We start from the raw sequence: 15900 nt of genomic DNA, 5'->3' as shown, positions 1-15900 counted from the left end.
ATCAATCAAAATTTAAAACATCGCATACAAAATCATTCTTGAAATCTCTAAATGCCTTTTAAATAACCAGCATGAAAATTTTAAGTAGTTGCCTCACAGTACCAAACTTAGAAGTCAAAACTAGTTAAAATTCAGTGCTATCATGACTTCTCATTTACAAGGTAACTCATTGGTAAATTAACAGATGGCATAAAAATTAAGATTTACATCTTTTTTAAAGGATAAATGTATGTAATCAGAGTATAGAGAAAATTCAATGTATTTTACAATAAAATAACTTTAAACCTCTATCCCTGTACAACAGGGTTTAGGTTAATTCTAGTGAACTTGCATGGTTTTAAATCTCTTTTACAGTTCATTCTATTACGAGTACTTAAACTGCTTTAGATACATAGCTTTCTTCAAAAGAATATTACAGTTGTATTCCAGGATAAGATTTAGTACATTGAGATGTTTTAAAAATATTTATAAATTTGTTTCTAGTATGCAAAAGCATTTGGCAATACTTTTACAGCATTTGATTTTATAGAATTAAAATCTCATACAGTACTCATCTTGATGTTAAAAAAAAATTCACAGAAAAAATATAAATTACACAGCCTGACTGCATGGTACTGTTATTTCCAGTTCTTAGTTCTGGTAATTAAAACCTTCATTAAGTCTGTTAACAAATCATTACCTGTACATTTATGAAGGCAACTGACATGATTTGCAAACAAAACCTTCAGGTTTTATGTTATTTACCAAAGAGTGCAGTTCAGCAAGAAAGGAAAACCCAGTAGCAAATTTACAGAATATTTTACAAATTTACCAGTTCCTGTGACACAAACTGTTTCAACCTTTCAAGATACTGTCCATACAGTTCCACATCATTGTGACCTGCTCCTTCAACCCAGAGAGGCTCCACAGGTCTTTGGCAACGTTCAAACAACGCGAGGCCATGTGAAAAGTCAATGACTTCATCTTCAGTCCCATGAATTATTAATACTGGAGAGGTTATCTTAGAGATTTTGTCAATGCTGCAGGGAAAAAGGAAGGAGAAAAAAATGCAATAAATTAACTATGTAAAGGAACATAAATATTTTTGTGCTGTATCAGACAGGTAATTCAAATATGAGAATTGTATGAATCAGTTCGGAAGCTAAGAATGTCTTTTGAATTTCCAGTAAGATTCAAAAATTGCCTTTTACATACTCCCTACCTTAAGATTATCTGAGGAAGTTATTTTCATGCACTTGTTTTGATGGTTTTGCTGGAATCACTCAATGCTCTGGTCACTCTACTGTACCTTTCTACAATGTTGACTTTTGGCACAGAGAAACTTAAGTGTCCAGAAGAGGAGAAAACTTTTAGAACCATTTCAAGTATGTGCTAATTTCACTTTCTGCACTCACTATATTCTTTCTCCTAGTCTCCCACTAAAATGATAGCAAAATGTTTTATGTTTTTGTTCTTGTTTGAGGATAAAGATACAAAGACAAAGAGAATGTACTAAAATATAATAAAATGTTGGAGCTGGAAAGATTAATGTGTGAAATAATTTATCAAAAGGAGAGAAAAAAACACAATTTTAGGCAGATAGACCATAAAGTGATGAACGAAACCAATTTATACCACAGAATACCCCAGAAAGCTAAGGAATTACCATGGTGATGAAGGGGGTGATTGAAATATACAGGATTTTTTCAAAGTCTATGTAAGAAAGTTAGCCTCCCCTTCCCAGTTCCTTTTGCCTGTTCATATACCCGGAAACTGCCTGCCCCCAAAACTGGAATGTCTGTGGGCTAGCAGACTCCCAGAGTTTAGAACAGAGGTATCATAGAGACAACAGACACACACACATTTACATACTGGCTACTATGAACCCATTTTCCCTATGTGGCTCCTAGAATGCTGGTAGTCAGGCCACTGTCCTCCAGGAGGGGCTTTTAGAAAGAGCCTTCTTTGGAGATTATATCAGAGCAGCCCTTTAGTTGATCTGCTAAATCTTGATTGCCGGCTTATATGTAAGAATAAAAAGTTGATCAGTTCCTTTACTTACATATAAGCAGGCAACCAAAAGTTACCAGACATGAGAGGAGAACACTTCAAATAACACAGGAATCAAAACAAAAACTTTTTTAAAAAAAAACACTTGGCAACTTGGAGGAGACAGAAACTACACAGACAAACAATTCTTTTTAAGAATCCTTAAAGAAAGATATTATAAATAACATAAAATGAAAATGGAATTTTGACAAGGAAAAAACCATCAATGAAATAATCTAAGGCTGCATTTGGTAAGAATAAATACTCGGGTTTACTATCTGCTGTCAGAAAGATGTTCAGCGGTAGAGGAATTAAAACTTGAATAAAAAAAGAAATATATTATCTTTTTCAAACAGTTTATTTTTATTTTTTGAGACAGGGTCTTGCTCTGTCACCCAGGTTGAAGTGCAGTGGCACCATCTTGGTTCACTGCCATCTCTGTCTCCCAGGTTCAAGGGATTCTCATGCCTCAGCCTCCTGAGTAGCTGGGATTACAGGCGTGCATCACCATGCCTGGCTAATTTTTGTAATTTTGGTGGAGACAGGGTTTCACCATGTTGGCCAGGCTGATCTCGAACTCCTGGCCTCAAGTGATCCAACCACCACGGCCTCCGAAAGTGCTGGGATTACAGGCGTGAGCCACTGTGCCTGGCCAAACAGTTTATTTTCAGTGTTGCTCTCTGTTGGTGCACCAGAAATGAAAGAGGGAGATAGACAGAGATATAAGTTGGCAACAACACTGATATAGGGATACTCAGATACATCCCTATCATTTTTACTATTCAGCTAGACAGAGGCAGTGTAATGCCTATACCTACATTACCTGAAACAAAAACAAACCCAAAACAAAATAAAAACCCAAACACGCCCATAGCTTGCCCTTGTGATAAGATCATGTGTTCACATACTTTCCCTACTAAAGTGATGCATTACTGGCTAGTGATGAAAATAATGTGTTTTTAAAATAATCTTTGCTATTCTTTATAAAGAACCATGTGACGACTTTGCTTTAGGCCCATCGGCCATTCACAAAAAAATCCTTTGTATTGCTGCCAATTAGAGAAAGGAAAGAAAACTAAAATTTGCCAGCTTATTTCTTTTCTACTTCTTTGAGAAAAATAGTCCATTAATTTTTTCCAACTATGAAGAGTAGGTGGGAACTACCTCCTGCCTTGAAAAGCACGAAGGAAAAGTAGCTACTTTTCTTTCAAATACATCTAAGTATGTTGGTGGGTTTTGTGGCAGCAATACTTACTAATCTAGTTAATTTAAGATTCAACTCTTTTCAATTCACTTTTGTAAATTTGATATCATTAATCAGATATTTACTCATTTTAACCTCTACCTGTTTTTCTCTAACATCAAGTGTCTCACTGGATGGCACCATCCATTAGCACCTCAGGGCAGAAACATGGTAGTCATGTTCAAGTTTTTCTCTTTAGCATCCTACATCCAGTCTGACACTCAGTTCTGTCAAATTTATCTTTCAAACTCATTCCCTTGTCTCCAATACTAGTGCCACCACCTGAGGTGTAAGGCCCTCAGCAATCTTCATCTGGATTACTACTCCTCAAACATTTCAGCCTTCTGACTGGTCACCAGCTAATACCCTCTTTACAAATTAATTTTTCATAATGTATATGTGCTAATATATGTAAAATAGAAACTTACGGTTGAGTGAACTATGTCATGAATACTTTAAATGATGAAAAAATTCCTAAGTTTCTTGGAATTGAACTATTTTGAATACTGCTACTTACTTTGGGAATGCATCAAAACAGTAGGTCTTCTTGGTGTCAGGAAAGGCAACTCGCATTCCTGAGGTCAGAGGAGAATGAAGAATAACAGCAGCACTCTCATATCGAGCAGCAAGATCCACAGACGGTACTGTCCCTATACTTTGGCCATATATAATCACATTTTCAGGGCGAATGCCGTATCTACAAAGTTCAGGCGTTAAAAACAAAAAAGTTGGAGTGGTATGAAATGTTCCATCATTCCAAAGGATTTGATTTTAGAATAAGACAATGTCAACTAATCCATTTTTTAAACTTAAGTTTCTTAGCTATTACTGTTATTTTTAACATTACAATAAAGTCTGTATCATCAGTTTATTTCATGTGTTTCTATTTCATCTTTTGGAAAAATAATTGCTGAGGTATTTTAAAGATTTCAATCTTAAGAAATAAATTTATTAAATAATTTATTACACTATAGTATTTCAACCTAGCATACTGTTGACTGAGCTTGGGGTATGTCACTAATATTTTAATGAACTGATGTTGAATGAATAGGTCATATTTATTTTCTGTTCAATGTAACAAAAGTTATTTATTTCTCCACACATCAAGAGCAGCTCATTTTAATTTCCAAAATTGGTCATATTGATGAACTGTTACATATAGTTATGGTATGAAATGAATAAACTATATGTATGGTTTTAGTCAAGGGCAAATTATGATTTTATGATTTTTCTTAAAGTTTGTCTTTCCTTAGTTGTAGAAATGGACTAATGGTTGAAAAGATAAAAAAGAATTCCAAACACCACATGGTCCAGTTATTTATGAATAGACTTTATGCTACAATCTCAAGGTACTATTTTAATCCCTTTAAAATGGCTGCAGGTTTAAATAGATGAAAACTCATTGACTCAATAAATATTTATTGGGTACCTAGTATGTTCAAGGAACTGCTTGCTACTTGTCTACAGTATAATCATCCCAAAAGTAAACTACTGCAAGTCCAAGTGCAGTGCTACCTGAGCTAATGAATGTGGGGTTCAAGGTTACAGTGACATTAAATACAGCTTTCCACTTAGAAAGCAGACAGCAGTCACTCTGGCAGCTAAGAACACAACAGCTTCTTTTGGAAATCTTTTGCAAAGGTAAAATATCTTTCTGAGAATCTGAATATTCACCAGGAAAGAGTAAGGCAAACTGTCCATGTGTTCTCTTCCAGGGGCATAATACTATTTCAACTATACAGGTAGTAACACAGGTCTCCCCACATAGTTTCTTCAAGTCAGGACTACACAAGCATTTGGATAGGACACAGAAAGTGGGGCTCTGTCTACTCCAAATTGACTCTAAATATTAGCAAACTCAGAAAAGCTTTTTTCTTTACAACAGACCCAGTTGCACTTATTTCAAATGAATGAAGAAATTAGGAGAATGAACATTTGCAGCATAACCACAATTCTTGAGGCTGCATTGTTGCTGTCAGCTGAATATCAGCATTGTTGGTGACAATCATGAAATTTGGGCTACAGCTAAGCAATGACAATGCTTGAGGATAGAGCTGCAGAGGTAGCTGACAATTAAGCATTAGGGGACTCACAAGAGTAACAACTGCCTAACAGTATGAGCTAGAAAGGAGTTTAGAGACCATTTAATATAGAGTCCAGCTGCCTAATGAGCAGACCTTCAAAGTCACCAGTAGGTGACAGCTCTATAATTAGAACTCAAGTATACTGACTACCAGGTTCAGTGTTTTTTACTTCTGAAGCCCACAGATGAGGAGCTCAAGGACTTTGTGGGAAAGGTGCACAGTGAATGCCAGGCCCTGAGTTTCTTTTGGTCCATCAGAAGGTCAGAAATTAGAGTTATTATGGATATCCAATTTTCCCAAAAAGGACATCATTCAAATAATAATTATTTAAGTTCATTATTTATTTTCTCTCTCCTGGTTACTTAAGTCCTAACTTTTAATCGGGCAAATAAAATAAAAGGCATGTCTTCTAATCACACACATTTCATTAGATGACAGAATTCCAGAACTGGAAAAGACCTTGGGGATCATTTAATTCAATCTCTTCATTAAACAGATGAGGAAACACAGGCTCAGAGAAGTTACATTTCCTAAAGTACCTACACTTATGAAACTCTTACAACTATATTTTGGGTTCAACATGAAAGAAAACAGAAGTCTAAAATTCTAAAATGTAAGTGCTAAAATAGTATGTGGGATTATTGCTGAAATCTGCCCATTCCTCATTAACACTGGCTATCAAATATGTTAAAAAAATTAAGACTGAAAATCTTTTTTTTTTTTTTTTTTTTTTTTTTTGAGACGGAGTCTTGCTCTGTCGCCCAGGCTGGAGTGCAGTGGCCGGATCTCAGCTCACTGCAAGCTCCTTCTCCCAGGTTCATGCCATTCTCCTGCCTCAGCCACCCGAGTGGCTGGGACTACAGGCGCCCGCCACCTCGCCTGGCTAGTTTTTTGTATTTTTAGTAGAGACAGGGTTTCACCGTGTTAGCCAGGATGGTCTCGATCTCCTGACCTCGTGATCCGCCCGTCTCGGCCTCCCAAAGTGCTGGGATTACAGGCTTGAGCCACAGCGCCCGGCCCTGAAAATCATTTTTGAAAGTTTTCTTCAAATTGATAAATGCCAAGATTTAAAAAAAACCCAGTAAGCTGACCACTTAAAAAATGGGATTTTTTCACAAAGACACAGAACACTGAACCCAATACTAACATGTTTTGTTTGAGTAAAGTGACCCTTTTTTGTTATTGGGAAGCACTAATAATGAAGGCTATCAGTTTTAACTTAGCACCCTTTAAAACTTCATTATTTCACTGAAGTTAAACTTTAAAAGTGTGAACTTTATCACTCAATAAAGTTATTTTGTTTTAATTATAATACTTTCTTACAGTTATTATACGTTATTCAACTGGCTGGCTCTAAAAAGTGGGCACTCAGGTTTTGTTTGTTTTAAGGCCTGATGGAACTGATATCAATATACCTAAAAAGATTTTTATTTAAAGCAGTTTTTAAATTTATCAATTAAACAATAATTTTACCATCCCCCATCAACTCTACCTACTACTTGCCATCTTTTTTTCCTTATTCCCCATATTTATGTTTTTATATAATTTCAATTGATTTTAAGAATCCCTTTTATGTAGAACTTTGCTATGAGAGCATAACTTTATTACATTTCTTTGGAGGGAAAAATAGTTTTAAAGATGTTTTATATATCTTTAATATTATTAACTACTTCATTATTATTAAAATTGAGGAAATTCTTCCTGACTAAATCAAATCTTTAATATTTAAACATTAAATTAGAAAGAGTAAGTTTTCTTTATATCCTATAGGTTCAGTCAAAAACATTCTGGAAGTCAGATGTTTTATTTTCATATAATATAAAGAACAGCCTATATTAAGGTTATGTGTTATTGTACACTAATATGACTAATAATACACTGAAGTCTACCAAATTGTGATTTTTCAAGAAAAACGTTTAGGTATCTTGGCGACTAGAAAAAATTAATGCAATTTCTAGTTCCCCAAAATGTATGCTGCTATATAATCAAAGAATAACTGAACAGTAAGAAAATTTTATTAAACAATTTATCATAACATTAAAATTTTTTTTTTTTTAAACAGAGTCTCACTCTGTCACCTGGGCTCGAGTGCAGTGGTGTGATCTCGGCTCACTGCAACCTCCGCCTCCCGGGTTCAAGCGATTATCCTGCCTCAGCTTCCCGAATAGCTGGGATTACAGGCACCTGCCACTGCGCCCAGCTAATTTTTGTATTTTTAGTAGAGACGGCGTTTCACCATCTTGGCCAGGCTAGTCTCGAACTCCTGACCTTATGATCCACCTGCCTCAGCCTCCCAAAGTGCTGGGATTACAGGCATGAGCCACTGCGCCCAGACATTTTTGTATTTTTAGTAGAGATGGGGTTTCACCATGTTGGCCAGGCTAGTCTCAAATTCCTGACCTTGTGATTCACCTGCCTCGGCTTCCCAAAGTGCTGGGACTACCGGCGTGAGCCACCGCCCCCAGCCTAAAAAATTTTTTAAAACTTGATACCATCTCTCTCAATTTTAGCAATAAAGAATATAAAGTAAAATCTCATTTTTACGAATGAATACTTGAAAGATAGTTCCAATAAGGTATCTTTAAGTTGTACCTCTCAAGAAGTAATCACATAAAATAATGCAAATCTTGGCTTAGGATTTTAATAGAAAGCAGTCCAGCCTCATACTGTTGATGATAGATCAAGTGAATAATTAGCTAAGTCAGTATTTTCTCTCATTGCCTTGAAAGGCTGCAGCTTTGAATAAACATTTTTTTTTTTTTTTTTTTTTTTTTTTTTTTTTTTATTTTTTTTTTATTATACTTTAAGTTCTAGGGTACATGTGCATAACGTGCAGGTTTGTTACATATGTATACTTATGCCATGTTGGTGTGCTGCACCCATCAACTCGTCAGCACCCATCAATTCATCATTTATATCATGTATAACTCCCCAATGCAATCGGAGGGAGGGATTGCATTGAATAAACATTTTTTATATCACACTCCAATAAGAAAGCTTACAAAACGAAACATTTGTCACTGGATTTATTTTTTTTTTTAACTTTTTAAGAGACGAGGTCTCACTCTTGTCACTCAGGCTGGAGTGCAGTGGCACGATTATAGCTCACTGCAGCCTCAAACTCCTGGCCTCAAGTGATTCCCCTGCCTTAGCCTCCTAAGTAACAGCGACTACAGGCATGCACCATGGACATTCAGCTAAGGATTTAAGTTGAAAAAATAATAATAATCATACATATACACATGTATTAATGTAGACAAACCTGAAACTGTCTTTAAAAACTTTGTTTTGCTATTATGTGAAATTTAAAATTGCTGTCTAAAATATTAATTATTACAAGAATATAATAGTAAACATAACCTCTATATAGCAGTTATGTATAATAAAAACAGCTTTTACTCTATTCTTACACAAGGTATTTTTAGCTAACCACCACGAGTATGAAAAATAATTTCCAACTACAATTTACCTTGTCCTAAGAGCAAGCCAAGCAGCTTCAATGTCTGCATAGAGGTTCTTCTCTGTGGGTTTCCCGGAACTTGCACCATATCCAGAATAATCATATGAGAATATATTACAATTAATCCGTGATCCTAGTCCTATGTAAAAGCTGCTCATTTGACCAAGATCAACAGCATTTCCATGTGAGAAGAGTAAAGTGTATTTCGCATTGGGTGAGCAACGTACAAACATACAGGCAATTCTGTTGCCTTTACTGGTTCTAGTCATGAAACACTCAATAGCATCTTTTTCTCTAGAAGAATACTGCCAGTCTGCTCGTTCAGATAGATGTAAAGTCCAACGGCTTCCGCTTTCATCACACATCAGTGTGTAAGTTGGATCAGGTGGCAAAAATGCTAATTTTGAAGCAATTTTCCCTGGACAAGGTGGACAGCAGAAGAGGCAACATAGTTCACTAAATGAAAGATTATTCATGCTCTGAAAAAGAAAAGGAGATAGTAAATATTTTAATAACTGAATGTAGATTCTACATTCTCATACAATAAAAAGTTAAAGACATGGGTAAATTTTATTGGTGGTTAATGACTATTACTATTTTAGGTATGATTCCAAACAGATTTTTGGCTTCTTTTCTTTTTTTGAGATGGAGTTTCGCTCTCGTTGCCCAGGCTGGAGTGCAATGGCACAATCTCAGCTCACCACAACCTCCGCCTCCCGGGTTCAAGAGAATCTCCTGCCTCAGCCTCTGGAGTAGCTGGGATTACAGGCATGTACCACCACACCTGGTGAATTCTGTATTTTTAGTAGAGACAGGGTTTCTCCATGTTGGTCAGGCTGGTCTTGAACTCCTGACCTCAGGTGATCCACCCATCTCGGCCTCCCAAAGTGCTGGGATTACAGGCGTGAGCCACCGCGCCTGGCCTTTGGCTTCTTTCTAGAAGTACTGTAAATCCTGGGGTGAGGCAAATATTCCTGACCAGCAGACAGACTCAAACACTATATGACAGGTTTCAAATAGCAGTGATTATTATCTCATTTAACAAAAATGTCAAAAATGATAAAGGTAGTATTTGCCATTTCTTTACAAATAACAACACTGAAGGGATGACATATCTTTAGTGTAGTCTGTAGTTTCTGTGTAACTCAGCAAAACTTCTCAGAACCTCATGGAGAAGCTAGGGATTCAGCATAAAGTGAATACATAATAATAGCATTTATGAAACTATTTGTCAGGCATTGTGCCAAATGCTCTATGTGTATTACTTTAATTCTCAAAACAAATGTGTAAGTTGGCGTGAGAAAGGAAACTTGCACAAGATGAGGCAGTGTTGGAGCCAGGATTTGACCCCAGGCTGTCACTATACTATGTTACTGGGCTATACTGCCCTCACAGATTCAGAACATGCTCAGAATACTATCACTTTGGTCACAGTGCCAGTGGTCCAAATAACCTATAGAACATTAAAGTGTATGTTAAGTATGCATGCATGCATGCATGTATGTAATTACTGCCCAAACTAAAAAGGCTATAATATAAAGTTTATTGTGGAAAAAAGGTAAAATCTACTAAAGGTAAACTTTTCTAAATGTTTGGAAGAGAAAGAGTACAAAGTTTAAAGTTAGGGAGCTGGGGTAAAATCCTAACTCTACCACTTACCGTTTACCAGCTGTATATCCTTGGGCAAACTATCTCTTTGACTCTCATTTTCTTCATAAGTAAACAAGGCCAATACCTACACTGAAGGACTTGGTTGTGAATATCAAATGTTGGTGTAGTGAAGGTCCATCATACAATGAGTGATGGGCATATCGTTGTCACACTTTAACTTACGGACAAAAATTAATTAATACTTGTTTGTTCTATCAGTATTTCCTTCCATCTTGTCCTTTATCAAACTCCTGTCTCTTTTTAGCAGAATTAGGCCATTGCTTAGTTCCAGGGAAAAGGCATTTAAAACCAACACCTTACAGGTTTGGTGGCATCCAATTTTCTCCAAAAAAAAAAAAAGAAAAAAAAAGAAATCTAAATATAAGAATAGGAAAAAAAAAAAAGTACTTTATTATACCAAAAATGGGATGAAAACAACTCAAGAGAATGACTAAATGGTTGAGAATATCTCGGGGAAAAAAATGCCCTTTTCACTCACTAAAAATCAAATATATCCTATAAAGTTCAAAATAAATGTGTTTATAAGCAGCAGCAGAAAAAAGCACAGGAAGAGAGAAACAAGGGCAGGTATAATAACATAAAAGGTGAGGGAATAATAACTCAAAAGGTGAGGGAAGGGCAGAAAAACATCTTGGATATTAGGAAATGCTTTAATTGCTTTCTACCTTTATTCCTTTTTAGCCTTCAAAATACCGCCTGAATAAGTTAATGGCTTACTCTGGTTAGAATAAGAAATAGGACAGAAATAACAACTAGGTGTCATCTGCCACCTTTAATTGAGGGCTTCCTGAAGTGTTGTGCTGAGAATGATTCTAAGGCATATGCAGGGCTTAGCCGCCCAATGATATGTGATAAATTAGTGATGTTTACTATAGACTACTCTGGCTACAAATTTACTATCCTGGTCAGGAGGATAAAGTGCCTGTTGAAGAAGATGGAAGGGAAGGGACTCAAAGGGTCTGTTCCAGAGGGGGAAATGACCTGCAGAAAGATGATGAGGTACAAGGTATAATATCAATGCTATCTGTTTAATATCAGTCTATGGTTATTTCTCAACCCCAATGACCTCATATACCATTGACTGCTGAGCCACAATAGCCTTTTAAAAGCTTAGTAAGTAAATGGTACATATCTAGACTATAATCCTATAATTTATCTCTTAGCCAGAAAAACTTTTATTGTTGTTTTTTGATTGTTTTTTGAGACGAAGTCTCACTCTATCGCCTAGGCAGGAGTGCTGTGGCGTGATCTTGGCTCAGTGCAACCTCCGCCTCCCACGTTCAAGCGATTCTCCTGCCTCAGCCTCCCCAGTAGCTGGGATTACAGGCACACACCACCATGCCCAGCTAATTTCTGCATTTTTAGTAGAGATGGAGTTTCACGATGCTGGCCAGGCTGGTCTCGAACTCCTGACCTCAAATAATCTGCCTGCCTTGGCCTCCCAAACTGTTGGAATTACAGGTGTGAGCCACTGCACCTAGCAGAAAAGCTTTTATAAACTATAATAAACAACTTTTCAAATAAACCTGGCTGGTTGAACACATATAATGCTGTGAAGAAGCTTCTGGGGATGAACACCAAAGGAAAGAAGCAGAAAGCAGAAAAACTGCAGTGCCAGGGTCTAGTTTAATGACAGCTTCACTTCCTTAATGCTGACAGAATGATTCCCTCTTCCACTGCCCAAAAGTCAGATAACTGGGGCTTATTTAATGACAACAGCTTGCAAATGATCACTTTCCTAAGAACAGGCCTGGTATAGGGCAGCGACACAGACCTACTCTCAAAAGTTAATTGAATACTTTTTCTGTAAGTCTGAAAATTTTCACAAAAAGTATAAACAAAACAAATCTACATTTTAGTATAGTGTGAGCAAGTTACTGAAGAAAAACATTTTATTCTGTAAAAAAAAAATATATATATATACACATAAAAAAAACTGAAATAGCTTGTTAAACTTAGATAATTTCAAGTCCAACTTGTTCTTATAAAACTTATGTAGGGCCGGGCACAGTGGATTGCCTGAGCAGTAACAGTTGAAAAGCACATCAGTGGCCGGGCGCGGTGGCTCACGCCTGTAATCCCAGCAATTTGGGAGGCCGAGGCAGGCGGATCACAAGGTCAGGAGATTGAGGCCATCCTGGCTAACACTGTGAAACCCCGTCTCTACTAAAAAATACAAAACAAAATTAGCCGGGCGAGGTGGCGGGCGCCTGCAGTCCCAGCTACTCAGGAGGCTGAGGCAGGAGAATGCCATGAACCCGGGAGGCGGAGCTTGCAGTGAGCCGAGATTGCGCCACTGCACTCCAGCCTGGGCGACAGAGCAAGACTCTGTCTCAAAAAAGAAAAAAAAAAAAAAAAAAAAAAAGAAAAGCACATCAGTGAGCTAAAAGATCAGCCTGAGTAATTTACAAATATGGAATTTTTTTTTTTTGTGGGAATTAAGAGATAGAAAACAAGAAAATTTAATAGATAACAAGAAGTAGAAATATCACTATCTGTCCCAGGAAAAAAATAAAGGAGAAAATAAAGGTAAGACTATCCAAGAATTTCTCAGAATTAAAGGGGGGAAAAAAAAGACTGAAACACCTCAAAGTGTACCAAAAAACAACAAACTACTTACAAATGAACAAGATCAGATGAACATATGACTTTCAAATATCAACACTGGAAGCTCAAGCCTATAATCCCAGCACTTTGCAAAGTCGAGGTGGGCAGATCACGAGGTTAGGAGATCCCTGCTAACATGGTGAAACCCTGCCTCTACTAAAAATACAAAAAATTAGCCGGGCATGGTGGCACATGCCTGTATTCCCAGCTACTCGTGAGGGTGAGGCAGAAGAATCACTCGAATACGGGAGGCAGAGGTTGTAGTGAGCTGAGATCACGCCACTGTACTCCACCCTGAGGAACGGAGCAAGACTCCATCTCAAAAAAAAAAAAAAAACAATAAAAGGACAACCCAATTAATAAATAGGCAAAGGGATTTACAGACATTTCTCCAAAAGATACACAAATCAGCAATGGGCATGTGAAAAGATGCTTAACATCATCAGTCATTAAGGAAATGGAAATCAAAACCACAAAGAGATACAGCTTCATCTCCATTAAGATAGTTATAATCAAAAAGACATAATAATAAAGGGTTATCTAGCAGGTGGAGAAATTGGAACCCTCATATACTGCTGATGGGAAGAAAAATGGTACAGTCTGATTAGAAAACAGTCTGTTATTTCCTCAAAAACTTAAACAGAGTTGCCATTTGACAAAGCAATTCTACTCTCAAGAGAAAGGAAAACCCATGTCCACACAAAAACTTGTACATGCACGTGCAGCATTATTCACAATAGCTGAAAAATGTAAGCAATCCAAATGTTCACCAACTGATGAATGGATAAACAAAATGTAGGCCGGGCACAGAGGCTCACATCTGTAATCCCAGTACTTTGGGAGGCCAACGTGGGCGAATCACCTGAGTTCAGGAGTTCCAGACCAGCCTGGCCAACGTGGTAAAACCCTGTCTCTACTAAAAAGACAAAAATTAGCTGGTGTGGTGGTGCATGCCTGTAATCACAGCTACTTGGGAGGCTGAGGCAGGAGAATTGCTTGAACTCAGGAGGTGGAGGTTGCAGTGAGCTGAGATCGCGCCACTGCACTCCAGCCTGGGCAAAAGAGTTGAGACTCCATTTCAAAAAAAAGAAAACGAAAACAAAACAAAATGTAGTATATATAGCCGTAAAAATGGAATACCATTTGGCAATAAAAACAAAATACCGATGCATGCTACAATATGAACTTTCAAAACATTCTGCTACGTGAAAGGGGCCAGCCATAAAAGACCTTTTTTTCCCCCTTTTCTTTTCTAAGAAACAGGCTCTCCTTTTGTCGCCCAGGCTGGTGTGCACTAGTGTGACTAAAGCTCACTGTAATCTCCCAAACTCCTGCACTGAAGTGATCCTCCCACCTTAGCCTCGCAAGTAGCCAGGACTACAGGCATGCATCACCACACCCAGGTAATATTTTAAATTTTTGTAGAGATGGTTCTTAGTAGGTTGTCCAGGCTGATCTCTAACTCCTGACCTTGAGCATCCTCCTCCTTAGCCTCCCAACATGCAGGGATTACAGGGAGCCACCATGCCTGGCCCACAAAAGACCATTTATTATATGGTTCCATTTGTACGAAATGTCCCGAATAGGCAAACCTATGGAGACAGAGGGTAGATTAGTGGTTGCTTGGGGATGAGGAGAACAGGAGGGATGGAGAATAATAGCTAAAGGGTAACAGGTTTCTTTCTGGGGTAACGAAAATGTTCTAAAATTGATTTGGGTGACTGTTGCACAATTCTGTGAATATATATATTAAAAACATTGCCAGGCGTGGTGGTTTACACCAGTAAACCACTTTGGGAGGCTGATGTGGGCAGATCATGAGGTCAGGAGTTCGAGATCAGCCTGACCAACATGGTGAAACCCCGTCTCTATTAAAAATGCAAAAATTAGCCGGGAGTGGTGGCGCATGCCTATAATCCAAGCTACGCAGAGGCTGAGGCAGGAGAATCGTTTGAACCTAGGAGGCAGAGGTTGCCATGAGCTAAGACTGTGCCATTGCACTCCAGTCTGGGAGACAGGGCGAGACTTTGTCTCAAAACAAACAAACAAACAAAAAACACTGAGTTATACCTTAAATATTTGAGTGTTATGGTATGTCAATTATATATTAATAAAGAAGTTACCAGAAAATGTCTATAAAGAGCAAAGGTGTATTTATTTATTTATTTATTTATTTGTGGGGTAGGTGGGAATTTTCCATCCCAGATATTAAGACACAATGCACAAAGTCATGGTAATAAAGACAGAGTGGTGCTGGTACAGAAATAAATAGACCTAGTAACGTAGCTTATGAATGAACCCCTATGTGAATGGGACTAGGGATTGACACAGTTGGTTTCTCAAAGCAGTAGGAAAGGATGGATTCTTTAGTAGATTGTGCTGGGAAAACTTACCACATGGAGTAAAGTGGTTGGATCCCTACATCATGGAATACAGAAAGCAAATTCCAGGCAGACTACAGAGCTAAAGAGCAAAACTAATTTTTACACAATCCACAAAAGACAAACATTGGTAGATTTAACTTCATTCAAATAAAGGATTTCTCTTAAATGAAAAATGTCAGGGCAGGCATGGTGGCTCACACCTGTAATCCTAGCCCTTTGGGAGGCCAAGGCGGGTAGATTACCTGAGGTCAGGAGTTCAAGACCAGCCTGGCCAACATGGTGAAACCCCATCTCTACTAAAAACACAGAAATTAGCTGGGCGTAGTGGCGTGTGCCTATAATCCCAGCTACTCGGGAGGCTGAGGCAGGAGAATCACTTGAGCCTAGGAGGCAGAGGTTGCAGTGAGCCAAGACTGTGCCATT

The 15900-nt window shown here is 37.7% G+C and overlaps 1 protein-coding gene across 7 annotated transcripts in view; it reads right to left on the bottom strand.

Annotated features, from left to right (window-relative positions):
* The window catches only part of ABHD17B (abhydrolase domain containing 17B), a 50490-nt gene that overhangs the window by 4599 nt on the left and 29991 nt on the right, over positions 1-15900 (bottom strand). For all 7 annotated transcript variants that reach the window (XM_010375847.2, XM_030919778.1, XM_030919775.1 and 4 more), the window contains 3 exons: positions 8825-9294; positions 3789-3968; positions 812-1019 (listed from right to left, as the gene is read on the bottom strand). In XM_010375847.2, the coding sequence (XP_010374149.2) occupies positions 812-1019; positions 3789-3968; positions 8825-9291 (855 nt within the window). In that variant the 5' untranslated portion in view covers positions 9292-9294. The remainder of the gene's footprint in view (positions 1-811; positions 1020-3788; positions 3969-8824; positions 9295-15900) is intronic.

This window comes from Rhinopithecus roxellana, chromosome 16, assembly GCF_007565055.1.
Source record: "Rhinopithecus roxellana isolate Shanxi Qingling chromosome 16, ASM756505v1, whole genome shotgun sequence".
NCBI classification, from domain to species: Eukaryota; Metazoa; Chordata; class Mammalia; order Primates; family Cercopithecidae; genus Rhinopithecus; species Rhinopithecus roxellana.
The sequence above is the reverse complement of the archived record's forward strand: the minus strand, read 5'-3'. Positions and strand labels throughout refer to the sequence as shown.